General features: G+C 42.0%; 1 protein-coding gene and 1 long non-coding RNA gene across 5 annotated transcripts in view; one reads left to right on the forward strand and one right to left on the reverse strand.

Annotated features, from left to right (window-relative positions):
* Positions 1-217: 217 nt before the first annotated feature.
* On the reverse strand, positions 218-9523 carry LOC115947099 (uncharacterized). The gene is made up of 3 exons (XR_004081060.2): positions 9085-9523; positions 4244-4489; positions 218-2109 (listed from the first exon to the last, which is right to left on the reverse strand). It is a non-coding gene; the product is annotated as an uncharacterized lncRNA (long non-coding RNA).
* A 970-nt stretch (positions 9524-10493) lies between these two features.
* LOC101874711 (neurabin-1-like) overlaps positions 10494-15143 on the forward strand; it is a 41209-nt gene continuing 36559 nt past the window's right edge. For all 4 annotated transcript variants that reach the window (XM_005152601.3, XM_031052308.2, XM_031052307.2 and 1 more), the window contains exon 1: positions 10494-12120. In XM_005152601.3, coding sequence (XP_005152658.2) covers positions 10516-12120 — 1605 coding nt within the window. In that variant the 5' untranslated portion in view covers positions 10494-10515. The remainder of the gene's footprint in view (positions 12121-15143) is intronic.

Below are 15143 nucleotides of genomic sequence, written 5' to 3' on the forward strand. Positions count from 1 at the left end.
GTACTAATAATTTATTTTTCCTGAAAATATGGGTAGTTAGGTTCTTCCGTGCAAAACTCTTACAACAGAGAAAAATGACCAATGGGAGTAGAACAACCCAGAAATTACCCTGCATAAGTTTTATTATTTGAAAAATTTAATTTTAGGCTGTACTGGGGAGCATTTTGCGTCAGGAAAAAAGCCCTCCTGTTTCTCAAACAAGTAAAGTACAAGTAGACAAGTTATTGAGCTTTTATTACTACAGAGCTGAATGTTGGCTAGTCTGCATCTCAGAAGTAATTTTGGGAAGAAACTTAGGAGCTAGGAAGCAAGAAATATTTTCTGACTATTACTGACACTAAGAAATGGGCAGCTGCTTGAAAATGCTCAGTGGTTTGGAATGTGAGCCTGAGCACTGGGGAATAACTTGGTGGAAAGGTTCACAGCCAAAATCATCCAGTGCACATCCATGCCTCCAAACCGGGCTTTCCAAAGGCACACCAGGTTGATGTGTGACCTGGAAATGGGCCACATTACCAGCATACAAGGACTTGCTTTTTGCTGGTAGGTGTTAATGTGTAGACAGATGCTTTCAAAGTCTCATTAGGATACCAGTGTTTGGAAAGATGTGATTACAAACAGAGCATAATTTACTTTGCCAGCAGGCTTTACCACAAGGCTAAGATCTCCAACTCTCTGGTGTTTAGTATGTGAACATACACCTAGAGCTATAGGTACAATAAATCTCTCAGAGCTAGATTGTGCCCCAAGGCAAATATTCTCTTGATTCTACTGTCCTTTCTGTTATGTCTTGTGATGTTTTGCTCTGCTCATCTACTCACCCCATAAGACATCCATGTGAGCAGCTCTGTGGTTTTATTCTCATGTTTAAACTAAGTTGCTGTAATCAGCTTTTCTGTAACCTAAACTGCAGTTGTTTCGACCAGATTAAAGTACAACTTTTCAGGCTCAGCCTGTAACTCTGCTATTAGAGGTTTAAACCTCAGTGTGGAGAAAGTCTATAATGAAAGTGAAGCTCTCTTTGATTTCCTGTGATTCAGCATAGCCATACTTGAGAGTCACCCAGTTTTGCTTCCTGTGCTGTGAATCTGAGACCTGCTCTCTGAGGGCCAGCGGAAAGCTGTGGATTTGCCAGCTCGGTACTATAGATGATATCACAGTGATGATAAACCACTGCCTGAGTGCTGGCTAGGAGGCAAAGATACACCAACTGAATATGTGGGGTGAGCCTTGTGAACCTGTTGTGGTTCAAGCCCTCATCAAAAGCACATTAATTTCAGAGGGAATGTGGTTTTTCAGTTACTTCACAGTACTTGTATGGGTACCTACTCATTGACTTTTGCTGTAAGAATGACACTACAAATGATTACAGGAGTGATAACAGTTTGTTTCTAAAGCACATGTAGTTGTTTAGTACTCAGTTTAGTAGTCACCTCTCAATGATACTTCCTACATTAACAAGTTACTGTGAATAGCCTCTCATCCTTCTGATCCAAAAATAAGAAGTGCAAAACAAGCTGGCAGCTTTGCAGTCAGAAAACCTAGGAAGCAAAATCTGAAATAGCTCCAGCTGTGATGCCTCAGAAATCAGCCAGTCTGGTTTCAACTCCTATGAAATCAGAAACTTCAGCCTCCCAATAAAAGGAACAGACACTTTGATTATCCTCCCAGAGAGTACTGATAAGCATCTTAAGTATGTCTAATTGGTTCAATGTACTGTCAAAGTGAATCCTTTAGTAGTAGTTGCTGAAACAGTGACAATCCACCAGTGGCTAATGACGTTCTTAAAGCTATTTTTAAAGTGATACTTGAAGGCAAATATCTGATAGCAATTTTTAAATTAGATCAGGTTCTTGCACAGGCAGTTGGCAGGTCTTTCTCTAGTGCATATGGAGCTAATGCCTTCTATGCACCAGGCACTATTATTTCAGTCATCTTAGAGTAGCACAAAACTTGATGATTGTTTCTGAGAGATCACTTGTTTGCTTGGATTTGGTGAATTCAGGTTTCTTTTTTTTTACTTGCTTTAGGACTTATGGTAGGAAAGACTTCAGTCATAAGTTTGCTATTTCTTGACACATCTGGATAATGTATTATTGGATTCAAAAGCTAAAATAAAAAGGAGGAGAGGAAAGAAGGTTCAGTTCAAGTAAAATGCAGGGGTTTTTATTTTTCTAAAGAACTAAAATCAGTTTCTATTAATGCAAAATATTTTCTTTAGCCTAAATGTTTCACTTTATAGTTATTTGGTCATCTAAAATGCTTTAAAATGAGAATTTTATTTTCAAAATAAAAAAGGAATGCTTTTATTTGGAAAGTCAAACTTTTTGTCTTATTCTTACCCTTAAAGCTATTTTAGATTCAGAGATTTGCAAAATAATTATTATTTCTCTGAAAATGTTGATGTGAATTTAGTATTTGCATAAAATGCCTTTTTAATGCCATTCCCTCACATTTTCAACATTAACTGCTGATACTTTGAGTTGTCAGGGATTGATTCTTACTTTCTGCCTACATAAGGCTTGCAAAATGCACACTTCCTATAATGTTACAAGAAATCTTCATGGAAATTGTCCTGATAGGTACCAGATTAAAATTACTCTCTCTCTTTTTTGTGTAATTTATATTAGATACCTGAATTCTATGTCCTGTTTTAGCTCCTCCTTTTGTTTTTATTTTGACTCAATTATCATTCATACTTATCTATTTTTAAAAAAACCCTGAATTTTGAAGCTCAATTTCTTTCATATTTTCTGGGTTTGTAACACTGAGTTATTTATATGTGTATATGTGTATATATATTCCAAACCTAGGTGATGTCAAGCAACACTTGGACTGACAGAATTTAAAAATACTGCCTTATTTATTTGAAATTATTGATAATTGATGGAAATAGCTCACCTATGTGTAAGATCATTCTATTTGCTTTTTCTAACATAACTATTACTTCAGTATAAAAGATATATAGTTAGAATGCTTCTTATTTGTTTTCAAACTGCAATGGTTTAGATTTATACTGTAATCTAACCCTTAATCTCTATATACTTGTCTCTTTGCTTATATATATAACTATAGTTTTTATTAAAAGACCTTATTCAGACTTAATTTCAAATGTTATCTCATAACTCAGAAATTCATAAGTGTGTTAAGTATACACAGGTGTAACTGTGATATAGGTATTTTAACAGGGCATTTCAAATAGTGCTGTGAAACAACAGAGATGTATGTTGAGTTATTTAAAAAGTGATCATTACTGTGTGTAGACAGGATTTATTTCACATGATTTTCATAGTGTTCCTGACTATAATTCAGATCAGAGAATTCACTTTTCTTGTACAGAAACACTTTGAGTTTTGTATAAAACTGCTTGGCCAGACAGAAACTAGCACATCAGAGTAAGAAATTGCACTGTGAACTTCAGAATTAGAAGCCAGTTACCCTCCCAATGTGTCTCTTCGTTGACTGACTTTGGTTTTGAAAGAGATGCAGCTTCAAAATAAGACTTTCCTTGTGACTCATACATTCTTCAGGTTTTAGTCTTGTGTGGCTTACACGGAATTCTCTAGTGGCTCTTAAGGGGTGATATCTTGCTGTAACCTCTCCCTTGTCTTGCAAGGTTTTTCTTCCTCCTCTCTCTCTCTCAAGCTGCCTATTTTTACAGAACTGGAAGGAACACAATTATTGTTGAGAACTCCCAGCCTGTGTCAAATCTGATCAAACCAGTTGGCCAGTTTTCAAAAGTCCTTGCAAAGTAGGAGACACTCAGAGACACACAGAGACAGTATGACAGCTTAAGTGTTCTTGCACTGGAAATCAGTACAATCAACAATAGCCACAAACTTCACTTTCTAAAATCCTTTAAAGCTGTGTCAACAGTGCTCCAGTTATCAGGCTGAAAAATGGAGTGATGGACTTTTCAGTTCCAACAGGTTTTGGTGCGATGCTGTCATTAAGGCATCCTTGTCACAACATCTGCTTATTGTGCTTGAGACACCCAGCATGGTCTTGAACCACTGTCCCACACAATTCTACAACATGGTAATTTCTATCCTCCCCTGTTCTTTTTCTTTTGTTAATTTGCCAGTGTGGCAAGTGGCTTTCATGGTTTGGCCACTTCAGAAATGGGGCTTTTAAGATTAGGAAAGTCTCAAGTGTCCTCTGTTCAGCCTTCCTGGGAATAAAGACTTTCTTCTTTTAATGCAACTCTGACATTCAGTTGCCAATGTTTTACCTTAAGGCTTACCTTGAGATTCTGGAGACTTAAGAGATTCTTCTAATTTTATGCCCAGCATATCTTGGAGCTGTAATGTAAGGAACACTTCTCAGTTTTCAAAGACCATCAGGAACGTGTGATGGCAAGCCAGCTGTGCTCAGTGCAGGTTTTAGTGATGTTCCACCAACCTTCATTTAACATTTGTGGTTCTGTGGCCAGAATACGTGGTCAGGATATTAAATCAGAGCATTTCTGGTGAACAGCATCCTGGGTGGGCTGTAGAAGTAATAGAACTAGTCATTAATTAAACTGACCCTTCTGCAGACAGCCCTATCCTTGAAGAACCTATCTTGTAGTGAAAAAGCAGCAAAGAAAATACTGTTATATAAAAGTTAATCCTGCAAGATGGACACTGATGTGTTATTCACCACAACGGCCCCTCCCATGAGCTTTTCATGGTAGACATGTTTGGGAATGACAGAGGGCAGCCCTCCTTTGCTGGAGCTGCTTCTGTTTCTAAAATTCCACTTCATATCCCACAGTTTAAAGTTTATTGTGGCATAAATATTGCTGCAATGAGAGAGAACCAGCCAAGATGAGGGCTTGAGCCTAGAGGCTTGAAACCTTGTTAATAGCACTGCTCAGTATGATAGTTTTCTAACTAAAGTTTGCTGGTAATAGTATAGTTTTTTTACTTATACTAAATATAAACCTTGTTAAGTTTTGTGCTAATGGTATTTTTTTTTCATCATCAAAGTGCTAGTTATAAGATATGTATTTCACATTAGGCATATAAAATACATCATCCTCTAGTAAGGACAGCTCTGTTCAGAGAGCTTTTTCTTTAAAACTTAGCTTAGCTGACTATGGAATGAAAGAACGGAGTAGCCTCTGAGGTGGCAATAGTGGAAGAAACCAAAAATAAAGCTGCAGAATTACAGTGCTACTGTTGGCCATTTCAACTTGAACTACTGTATTTTACCATCTGCTTCTTGAATGTGCCTGGGAGCAATTTGAGGAAAGAGAAGCAAAACCTGGAGCAGGCACTAACATACCCAAAACACTGTGGCTCCACTTTTAGAAATGAAAATAAACATTGAACATCATCTGCAATGGCAAAGACAGACACAGTGATGTCTCAAGCTTTCTCTGTGGCACTGCTGGCGTGCAATAGATAATTGCCCCATTATCCAGCACAATTTGAATAGAACTGAATCAAATTTAATTAGCTCATGTATTTAGAGCATTTCTTCACCCACAGTACTTGTAGTCTTTAAGGTCCTGCTGTGCAAGTGTACTGTTCTACACAAAATGCAAGCTGTTAGGGGAACCCCATTCCAAAATCTGCCTTAGTTTACCATTACATACTGTAAGTCCTACACTAGTGGTGGTCTGGTTTTCATTTGCCGCTTTATTCTAGGATATCTTTACATCCTTATTTCACACGGTACCGTATGGCAGCCTGGCTGGTCCAGCCCTTAAGCTTTGGAAACATCCTTCATGGCTTTGAACATATTTAGACTGAGTCTTTTCTTGCAGATTTTTGTTCATATCTGTCCACAGTCATTGTCGCACTGCCTTTATGAAATGATTTGTCTCCTCATCCGCTCTGAAACTTTCTGCTTCTCCTTCATTGATCAAATGTTCTTGACCATTAAATACAATTTAGTTCTGTTTTATTTTTGTGAAGTGCTACAAAGTAATGAGTTTTAAATGCTACTTTACCATTTCAGTTTTGTGTCTAACGTAAGTACAGTCTTCTAAAATTACAGATTGCTTTCTTAATTCTAATGATAAATATCACAAAATTGCCAACCAAACTTATAGAAGGTGCTCTATTTCAGATTCAGAATTGCTGTTTGAACTATATTGAGTATGACTGAAATATTTCCAGAACATTTTAATTACTCCTAAATGATAGAAAAATATTTTCTTAAAATATAACTTTAAAAATATACAGAAATAGTCATGGAACTCTGAATGCTTAATTATTCCCTCTCTTCCTGCCTTTTTGCAAAAGTATTAAAAAACACCACTGACTTGTTCTACTTAAAATGTTAAACAGATTAAATAAAACTTTGGTGAGCCTGCAATTAAATTACAAGATAAAACTAAACTGTGGATAAAGCAGAAAACTTTTAAAGAGTAAAAGTTTGGGGAATTAAGCTTTGCGCTGAAGGCTGGGCACATGGCTTTGTCTTACGCAGGTTTCTTCAGTTTAGCTGATCACTGGCTGTAACAATACCGAACTGCTAAAGGAGCTGTTGAGCTCTCTCTGCCTTGGGAGGCACTTACTCCTCGGCTGTTTTCCACCCAGTCAGTTGTAGGAATCAGTAATGCAGTGATGCAGAGAGGGAATTTACCATCCAGCCCTACCCAAATTGCCTGCTCAAGCTTTTTGGTTTCTAAAAAGGCTCAGGAGCAAAATTTTTATGCATTGATTAAAGTATGTTAATGGGGTGATGATACCAGTTTCAAACTTGTTTGCTGTAGAACATGTACTTAATGGTTTCTTACAATCATCCTGATTGAACAGCAGCAACTGAATCCAACAGTATCAATATTAAACCAGACCATTTAAATACATGCCCCATTTTAGCTACATTAATCATTTATCTAAAGGCTAAAAGGATGGCTGCCCTTACAAGCCAAAATAATATAAGCCATGTTAAGCAATGACAGTTTATCTAAGCTCACCTTTTTAGATATTTATTGGGTCTTTCTCACAAGATAATTTCATACCAGTAACAGAATGTCACTTTCATCCAGACCTCCTGAGCATACTTCTAGCTCAGTTCTTTTTAGACACTCTTTTTATATACTCATAGGGAATGTATGATGTTCCTCAATGTCAACATTGCCCCAAAACCACAAGCTCAGTCACATGTGTGCAACAGGAGAGGGATTTTCAAACAGCTAAGGTGGGACAAGAGTAGTCACAGGAACCCTGCTCCATTCAGAAGATGCTCTAATGACCCCAGAAATTGATTCATTTTGCACATATATTGCCTCTGTAATCAGAATTAATACTGAAATAAACACGGTGCCTCCATGGCAGTTTGAAAAACTGGGCTTGCAGAAGTGCCCTCAATTTTCTTTTCCTTTGAAACACTTTCCTCTTTGCCTGTCTTCATTAGATTCATGAGTTCATATACAGCAACACTCCTTCTTCCCCAAAAAAGATTTTGAGCTGCCAAGGTCCCCCTTGAAACTCCTAGTTTTTAACAAGCTTAGATGACAAAACATGGTTGCTTCTTGCTCAGTGCAAACCATTCACTTACTCACCGTTGTTTCACCATCTTCCAAGGAAACCATCACAGACTGAATACATAAGCTACTCTTCCCAGGTTTTATTGCAGTTATTCACTATGATGAAATCATAAACTACATCACCTTCCCAGACTTCTTGCTCAAATTCCAAAGGTCTTTATCTTGAACTCTGCTGGTCCTTAAAATCATTGCTTCTGTAAACAATTCTATTATTTCTTTCATATCAGTTCACTTAGAATACAGTTCAGAGTCTTTCCTCACTAGACATCATTTGACCCTGATAAATATTGTCCTTCCCAAGCAGCACTGCTAGCCAAAATAACCACTATGTTTTCCTAGTGAGGATGGGAAATTGTAAGGAAATAACAGTCCTTTGATGCAATTTAATCTGTTTTCAGGAACTGTAATTACAATTCCTGCTTTCCCAAGCATGGGAGAACATCAGAGTATCTTCCTGCTCCAGCCTCTTGTAGCCAGCACAAAGGCCTCTGACTTCCCTGGGCATTATTTAGAGCAGCTTTGGGCTTTGTTATTACGTTGTTCCAGAGCTGTGCCTTTGTTTTCTTTGAACAGCCTCCTACATACTGCCAAGCTCCCCAAGCAGCATGCAGAATGTTCTCTGCCCAGTGTTCAAGCTGCTGATCAACCCTACATTTACTTGGTATTCTCTTGCGGCCCTATTTATTGAAAGGTGGTGATTAAGTCCCGCAATTTCAACCCGATTACCAACACTTGGGAGCATGTGGGAAAAAGATAACCTCTACTTGTTGTAGATAAGACCTACGTATTCTCAAAGTAACATTTGTTGCTTTTACAGTGACTCTCTGTATTACATTTTATTCAAAATGGTGTTTCCAAGTATGCCTAAGACTTGTAGTGACAAGTCTTGGTGAAATGCCATTGTCCCTGTGGTATATGAAAACACAGAACAATGTCTCAACAATTTTGCCCTTGATACATTACAGAAATATATCAATAATAACATTTATATTGCAAAATCTTGATTAAGGCCAATTTGAAACTGTACTGTAGATGTTGAATCAGGCTGTGAAATATTCTGGGCACTGTGATTCCCAGTTAAGCCAAAGTCACCTGGGATGTTTAAGAGAAGGTACATATTTCACCATTTATTTGAGTAATGAAGGATGAAACAATTGTTTTCAAAGAGCACTTAGACTTATAAATATTTGTTACACAACTTGGTAATGACAGTTGCCAAACAATTGGCAACTACCAGTGCTCTCCTAATGACTTTGTGTGGGTTTTACATATGCCCTGTGGAAGCATCTATACTAGAAACCAGGCGGTCACCCGAATTCTGCCTTTAACCCAAAAGTAGGTTGACGCCAGTGCTTTTACTTGGACTAGGGAAAGACCTGGATATACGCAACAGTGCTTGCAAAACAGCAGTTATCACTGCCTGAGGCCACCGATGACGGGCGTCGTTTCCGCAGTCTCGGGGAGCCCAGGGAGCGTGCGAGGAAACGCGGCAGGCTCGCCCCATCGGCCTGCGCGGGCATGTCGGCGTACCACCAGCCTAGTGCCTCCCAGGCCGAGGCATTGGCTCGGGCCATGTGCCTCCGCTTGGGTTTGGTACCTACCTGTTCTGGAGGGGTTAAGAACAACAGCATTCTTTAAAGGAAGAGGGTAGAAAAAGGCCTGTTTGGCGCTGTTGTTACTTCCGACTGCCAGAGCCTCGGCCACGGCAGCTGCCGCGACCCGCGCTGCCCTGCGGGCTGTAAAAATAGCGCGCAGCTCCCCGCCGCCAGCAGCCCGGCGCTAGGGCTGCCTCAGCTCCTGCTGCCGTGCCAGTCACAGCTGCGGCGCTTCACCCGGCCTCAGCACCGGTGAGGGACCCGCCAGAAGTGACCGGGCAGCGCCGCCTCCCCGACATGGTATCACCCGAAACCCGCATGTCGCTACGCCGTGGTATATCCCAGCGCGGGAGGCGCTTCCCTCGCCGCCCCCAGCCCCTCTGTTCCCTCACGCCGACCGCAGCCAGGGCGCGTCCGCCGCTCCCTCTCTTTGTGTGCGAGCGAGGGAGCGCGCGCGGGCGGGCCCGAGACACAGCGCGGCGGAGGGCGCCGATGCAGCGTGAGAGCGGGGCGGGCGGGCGGCGGTTTGGAGCGGCACCGCTGAGGGGCGGGCGGGAGGAAGGTGGAGTGAGGAGCGCGGGGCGGGAGTGAGGGAAGGAAGGAGGGCGGCTGGCGGCGGATAATGATGGCGTGGTGTGCGCGGCCGCTGGGCGGCCGGCAGCGCTGAGGGGAAGGAGCTGGCGGGACCCCCGCCCCCAGGTAGGCTGGCTTGGAAAGTTTGGGGCGAGGTGCCCCGGCGGCCCCGGCGCACAGGCGCCGCCACGGGGAAGCCCCAGCTTGGGGCCGAAACTTGCGGCTTTCCCCCTGCCGGGGAGCAAGGGCCCCTCCGCCCCGCTGTGCCGCGGTGCGTGCTGTGGGTCCGGCCCGGGCCCAGGCTCCCCAGGCCGGCAGGAAGGGCCGGGCGCTGCCCCCTCCCCCGCCTCCCGGCCCGGCTTGGCTCAACTCGGCCCGGCCTGGGACGGCCGTTGGCGGGAGCGGCGGGGAGGCCGCCTGCCGCCGCATCCCCAGCTGGAAGCGCCAGGTCGGTGCCCGGGCGGGCGGGAGTCGCCGGGTCCGCGCGTCCCGGTGGACACAATGGGCTTTATCCCGCCGGGAGGTCTCGGGCGGCGTTTCCCACCCCGAGTTTCGTTCGGATTCGTGTCACACGGCGGCGGGGCCCCGCGTTAATGCGAAGTGTCTGTCTCTCTACAGATGGCTCTCTGGATACCGCGGTCCGTGCTGGGGATAATACCCGATGTGGCTATTTACGCGCTTTGATTTCTTTCTCTCGACGTATACTCCCCTGTGCTCCATTTCAATGCGAGCGGGGAGGCCGGCCCAGTGAAAAGCAGCTTTTCAGATCTTCTGCTCTGCCTGGTGTTGGAGGGTGGAAGCTTTGTGCCTGGGAGCCGTCCTTCCCATTCTTCTTGAGGAGTCGAGGGAGCTTTCTCTTTGACAATGATGAAAACCGAAGGCAAAGGGGAGAGGACTTTAAGAAGTGCTTCCCCACACCGAAATGCCTATAAATCTGATTTCCATGCTATCAAATGCACTTTTGATGGTATAAACAATCCCGAAAACACTTCCAACAAAACAGGTTTGCATCAGAAGCTGAGCACCTCTTCCAATGGAGGGGGAAATGACCCACACAGTCGAGGCAGAGCTGCCACTTATGGCAATAGGGTACACAAGATCAAAAGTATGTTTCTGCAAATGGGAGGCTCTTCTGCACCCTCTTGTGAAAGCAGTCCACCTGCTGAGACCAAGTTAATCAGCCGGACCACAGCAGCAGAGTATGGACCTTCTCCAGGTAGCCCATCTTTCCTCATTGTCCAAAAAAATAATCTTCTTAATACAAGTACCAGCCCCTGCAGCAGCCCTGTGGATTCATTGTCTGTGCCTTCTGCTGCTGACAAGGTCATCCGTAGCAACGATGAATCAGACTTGGACAAAGTTGCCCTGGCAGAAAAGTTTTCGGAGACCAGGAAGCTATTTGAGAGAAATATAAAACAGCGGAGCTCGGTGGACAGATACTCCCCCAGCAAATGTGAAAGAACTGAGGATAAGAAAAGACGCAGTTCAGGTTCTGATTGCAGCAATGTGTTGGACCACAGTTTTAATACAGAAGCAAGTCCTCCAGTTGTGCTGGAAAAAGTTGAAAATCAAGATAATGATGAGTTAAAGCAGCAGCCTCCCAATAGTGGTTCCAAATCCTCATTCCTGAATGCAGGGCCCATTTCTAGGAGGCTGGAAAGCTTTCTGGGTGACAGCGATTCTGACGAATCCAAGGAAATTTCCAAAACTGCTAGTGCTCCGAATCAGGACCCTTTGAGAGGTCACCACAGTTTGTATTCATCTGCTGTTGCTGAAGGATGTCAGGAGAAGGCTGTGTCCACCAAAGCCCCTGTGATCCTCAGAGGTGAGCTGAGCGAGGCACTTGGAAAAGACAAAAGAGAGCAACTGGTACTTAGAAGCCTGTGGGATATGGGCAGTGCATCTGGTCAGGAAGCTCAGCAGAGATCAGATGGTTTTCCCTCCAGGGTTTCCCCCATGGAGGGGACTTGCACAGAGCTAGTTACACAAGATGAAACCTCAGGGCATGAAAAAGATGATTTGGAGAAAGATGATGTTGTTCAAGAGGATCAGCTGCTCATATGCCAAGTACAGGAAGGGAAGAGAAGCAGCTACTCCTTGGAAGTGGTGGAAGAGTTTACAGAAGGTAGTGAGACCCATCAGGAAGAAGAAAGGAATGGGATGTCTGTGAGAGATGGTTCAGTTACACGAGTTCAAGATGTTCTAGAGCAGGAAGGGGGTACTGAAGAAGAGGAGCAAGTGTTGGAAAAGCAAAGTGAGGACTTCACTGCTTTTGGAATAGAGAATGTGGCTTTTGATGACGACAGGGACACCGAGCCAGAAAACCAAGGGCCTGAGGGCAGAGAAAGTTTGGAGGGAGAGGAGGAGGCGTGTATGTATGACAGTGACTATGAGGAGTTTCCTGGACTTTCTGAAGAGGAAGATCCTCAGCCCGACCGAAAAGTCAAGTTCTCAACAGCTCCCATCAAAGTAAGTGCATCTGAATTTTCTGTATTTTTTTTCATAATTTTGCAGTCAGAATGACCCAGAAAATACATTTTTTTGTGTTCTTTTTGCAAACCTCTAAAAACCCTTAAAAAGATTATGGCTTTTATTCAAAACTAACTTACCTTGCTCAGAATATTTATGAATTAGTCACAAGTGATTTCTGAATCACAACAGCTTCCCATGATAGTGTAGCACAACATGAGATTTTACGTGATGTTTTCAGGAATGCTAAACTTTTATGAACAGATACAAAAACATGACCTTTAATACGTGCCTTAATTTGTTTAAAATAGAGACATTGCATAGGAAGGATTTTGTCAGTTTTACTTTTTATACAGAAATTTTAAAGCCCAAACAAAACAGCAAAACCCCCGTTGCAAACCTTCAGCTTCAAGTTTAGACTTGTTGTCAGAATTAACCGTGAGAAAATACCACGTCTGGTTCCTGTTATTTAAGGTTTTGAAATTCTCTCTAATAATAACTATATATGTGTTGTTTGGGGTTTTTTATCCTGGCTTGGTGAGTGAGCTTTAGGAGTGTTTCCACTAGCGTTTTGGAGTTAGGAAGTTGCAGAAGTTACAAGGGCAAAGAAATTACAAAAAGGACAAACCAGATAACGAGGAGTAGTGTAAGTTACAATGCTAACAAAAAAGATGAGGTATCTGATCTTCCCTCATCAAAAATACCTATAAAATAAGTCAGTCCACAACTCAAACCATATTTACCCATAGTCTTGTTGCAGGCTTCAGTTATTCTAGTCCCTCTTGAAGTCTGGGAGGAGAACTGGGAGATGCGGAACAGGATGGAATGGGAAACAGTCCAGGCTTCATCAAGCATAATTCTTCTACTATTGCGTGAATGAAAAATGTCATCTTTAATAAACAATTTTTTTACACTTTGTTCATATAGAGTCAGGGCTTGCTTTTAATTATCAGAGGGATGTAAAAATTCTGTTGACTCCTGTACTTCCTGCAGTGGAGAGCTGTGATTTCCCAGTTTGCTAACACATGCCAGTGCTGTACCTCAGAAAATGGGTTGGGTGTGTCAAAATGAGAGTTTTGTTGCATGTGGGTTTTTTATAGTCTCTCCACAGACAGACTGACTTTATATGGCTTTCTTATAGTTGATGCTGCTTTAGTGGTGACCTGGAGCACTGAAGGGGAGAGTGCCACTGTTGGAAACTGCGTAATGAGTCTGATGAGGGCTGTGGGAGAGCCTGAGGGGCATCAGTCCATTTCCCCTTGCATTTGTGCCCTGAGTATCAGAGGAAAGTGCCATGTAGAGTCCACTGTAAGTGAATGTTCATTGACCCTACTTGCTGTAGGCAGGGTTTTACTGATTGTTGCTGAAATTCTACTGAAGCAGTGGCTGTAGCAGACTTTTCCTGCCTTCTCTGTTATGTCTATGCCAGATTTAATTGAAAGCACTAGCAGAAATCTCTGTGCCAACTGTGGTGGAAGTTATTGTGTAGATAAAACTCAGGTTTTTTTTGGTAACTAGAACTGTCCAATTACAGCTGCTTCTTAGAAAACCACAGGGACCAACCTGTACCAGATTATCAATTATACAACTGAGAGACAAATGGTTGGTAGCAACTGTTCCATTAAAAATAACATAATTTTCCATTAAAAATAACATAGTTCTTGCCATAGTGCCACACTTGGATTGGCAGAATACACTGTACTTTGGTCGGTGAACTTTCTTTTTAAGGCCCTAAAATTGAAGCTTGTGATACTTGCGTTTCCTTATCCCTTTTCAGTGAAACTTGACTGTATCTTCCCTGTACTGAGTATAGGGATCTATTTCTGTATGTCATTTTCAATAGCTTTTTCCACTTTGTTGCTCATGACTAAGTAATGATTTCTTTCCCCTTGTCTGCCTTTTTGTTTCATATTTTCTATGTTACTTAGTGGGAAGGAGTCCTGGTATATGGTTTTCAGCTTTTGTAGTCTGTAAAATAAAGAATTTTCCAACTCTTTTTCCTACTTCACCCAAATATTTTTTAGTAATGTACCTTTAATATCTCACTAAATTTGTACAAAATCCCACTTTCACTTCCCAAAAGAAATCTGTCCTATTTGACTTTATGCATAGATTTTAGTGTATCTTCAATTTGAAGGGGAAAAAGAAGAAAATCCTGAGTTGTAGTAATAGATTGTTTGTGGTCCAAGATGTATTTTAGTAGCTTCTTTTTATTTTCAGCATTATTTAGACTAAGAAGTTTGACTGAAATGTGAGTGCCATTTCACACATCCGGAGCCACTAGTGGAGACAGTCTGTGATTTTCCTCCTCTTGACACTCCTGAGAGAGGCCAGGCTGACCTTGGCATTCTTGCTGCTTTCCTTCTGCACCTCTCTTGTGATTATGAAGAAACCATCTCTGGCTTTCGCAGTTGCTGTTTAGCAGGTGTCTGATAGAGTTGGAGAATTCAAAACATTCAGAAGGTGTTTGGGCAAGAAAAAGCATGTTCTCAGATCATCAGGGTTCTGCAGTGAAGGAGCTCTGACCATTGTACTTGATACACCCTGAAGAGAAGTTGGATATTACATATGTAGGCAATAGATATAACTTAAACACAGGCACCCTAAAAAGAGTATTTATGCTGCAGCTACAAAGAGATCTTGATTGATATCTCTATTTTGGAAGTTTCTAGTCAGTTGTAAAATTGTCAAGGCTTTTTGAGTGAAAGAAGGAGACTGTGAAGGTCCCAGGGGATGTGTATGGTAGCTAACAATGTTAGCACTACTTCTGACCCATGCTAGAGATCCATAATTGTTGACATCTGTAGCAGGGTTTAAGAACATAATTTGATAATTTCTGGAAAGATGGGACATAATTACACAACTGCTCCATTGCTTTGTGTTGCCCTATGCCTGTGAAAATAAGCATAGATGAGACTTCTTAACATAAAAATTTCAATTCTGTAGAAGCTGGTGATAAGTTACATGTGTGAGGATTTCTTATTTGTTGTGGGTGACCTGACTCTTGAGTCCTGCTATTGTTT

The sequence above is a fragment of the Melopsittacus undulatus genome, chromosome 8 (assembly GCF_012275295.1).
Source record: "Melopsittacus undulatus isolate bMelUnd1 chromosome 8, bMelUnd1.mat.Z, whole genome shotgun sequence".
NCBI classification, from domain to species: Eukaryota; Metazoa; Chordata; class Aves; order Psittaciformes; family Psittaculidae; genus Melopsittacus; species Melopsittacus undulatus.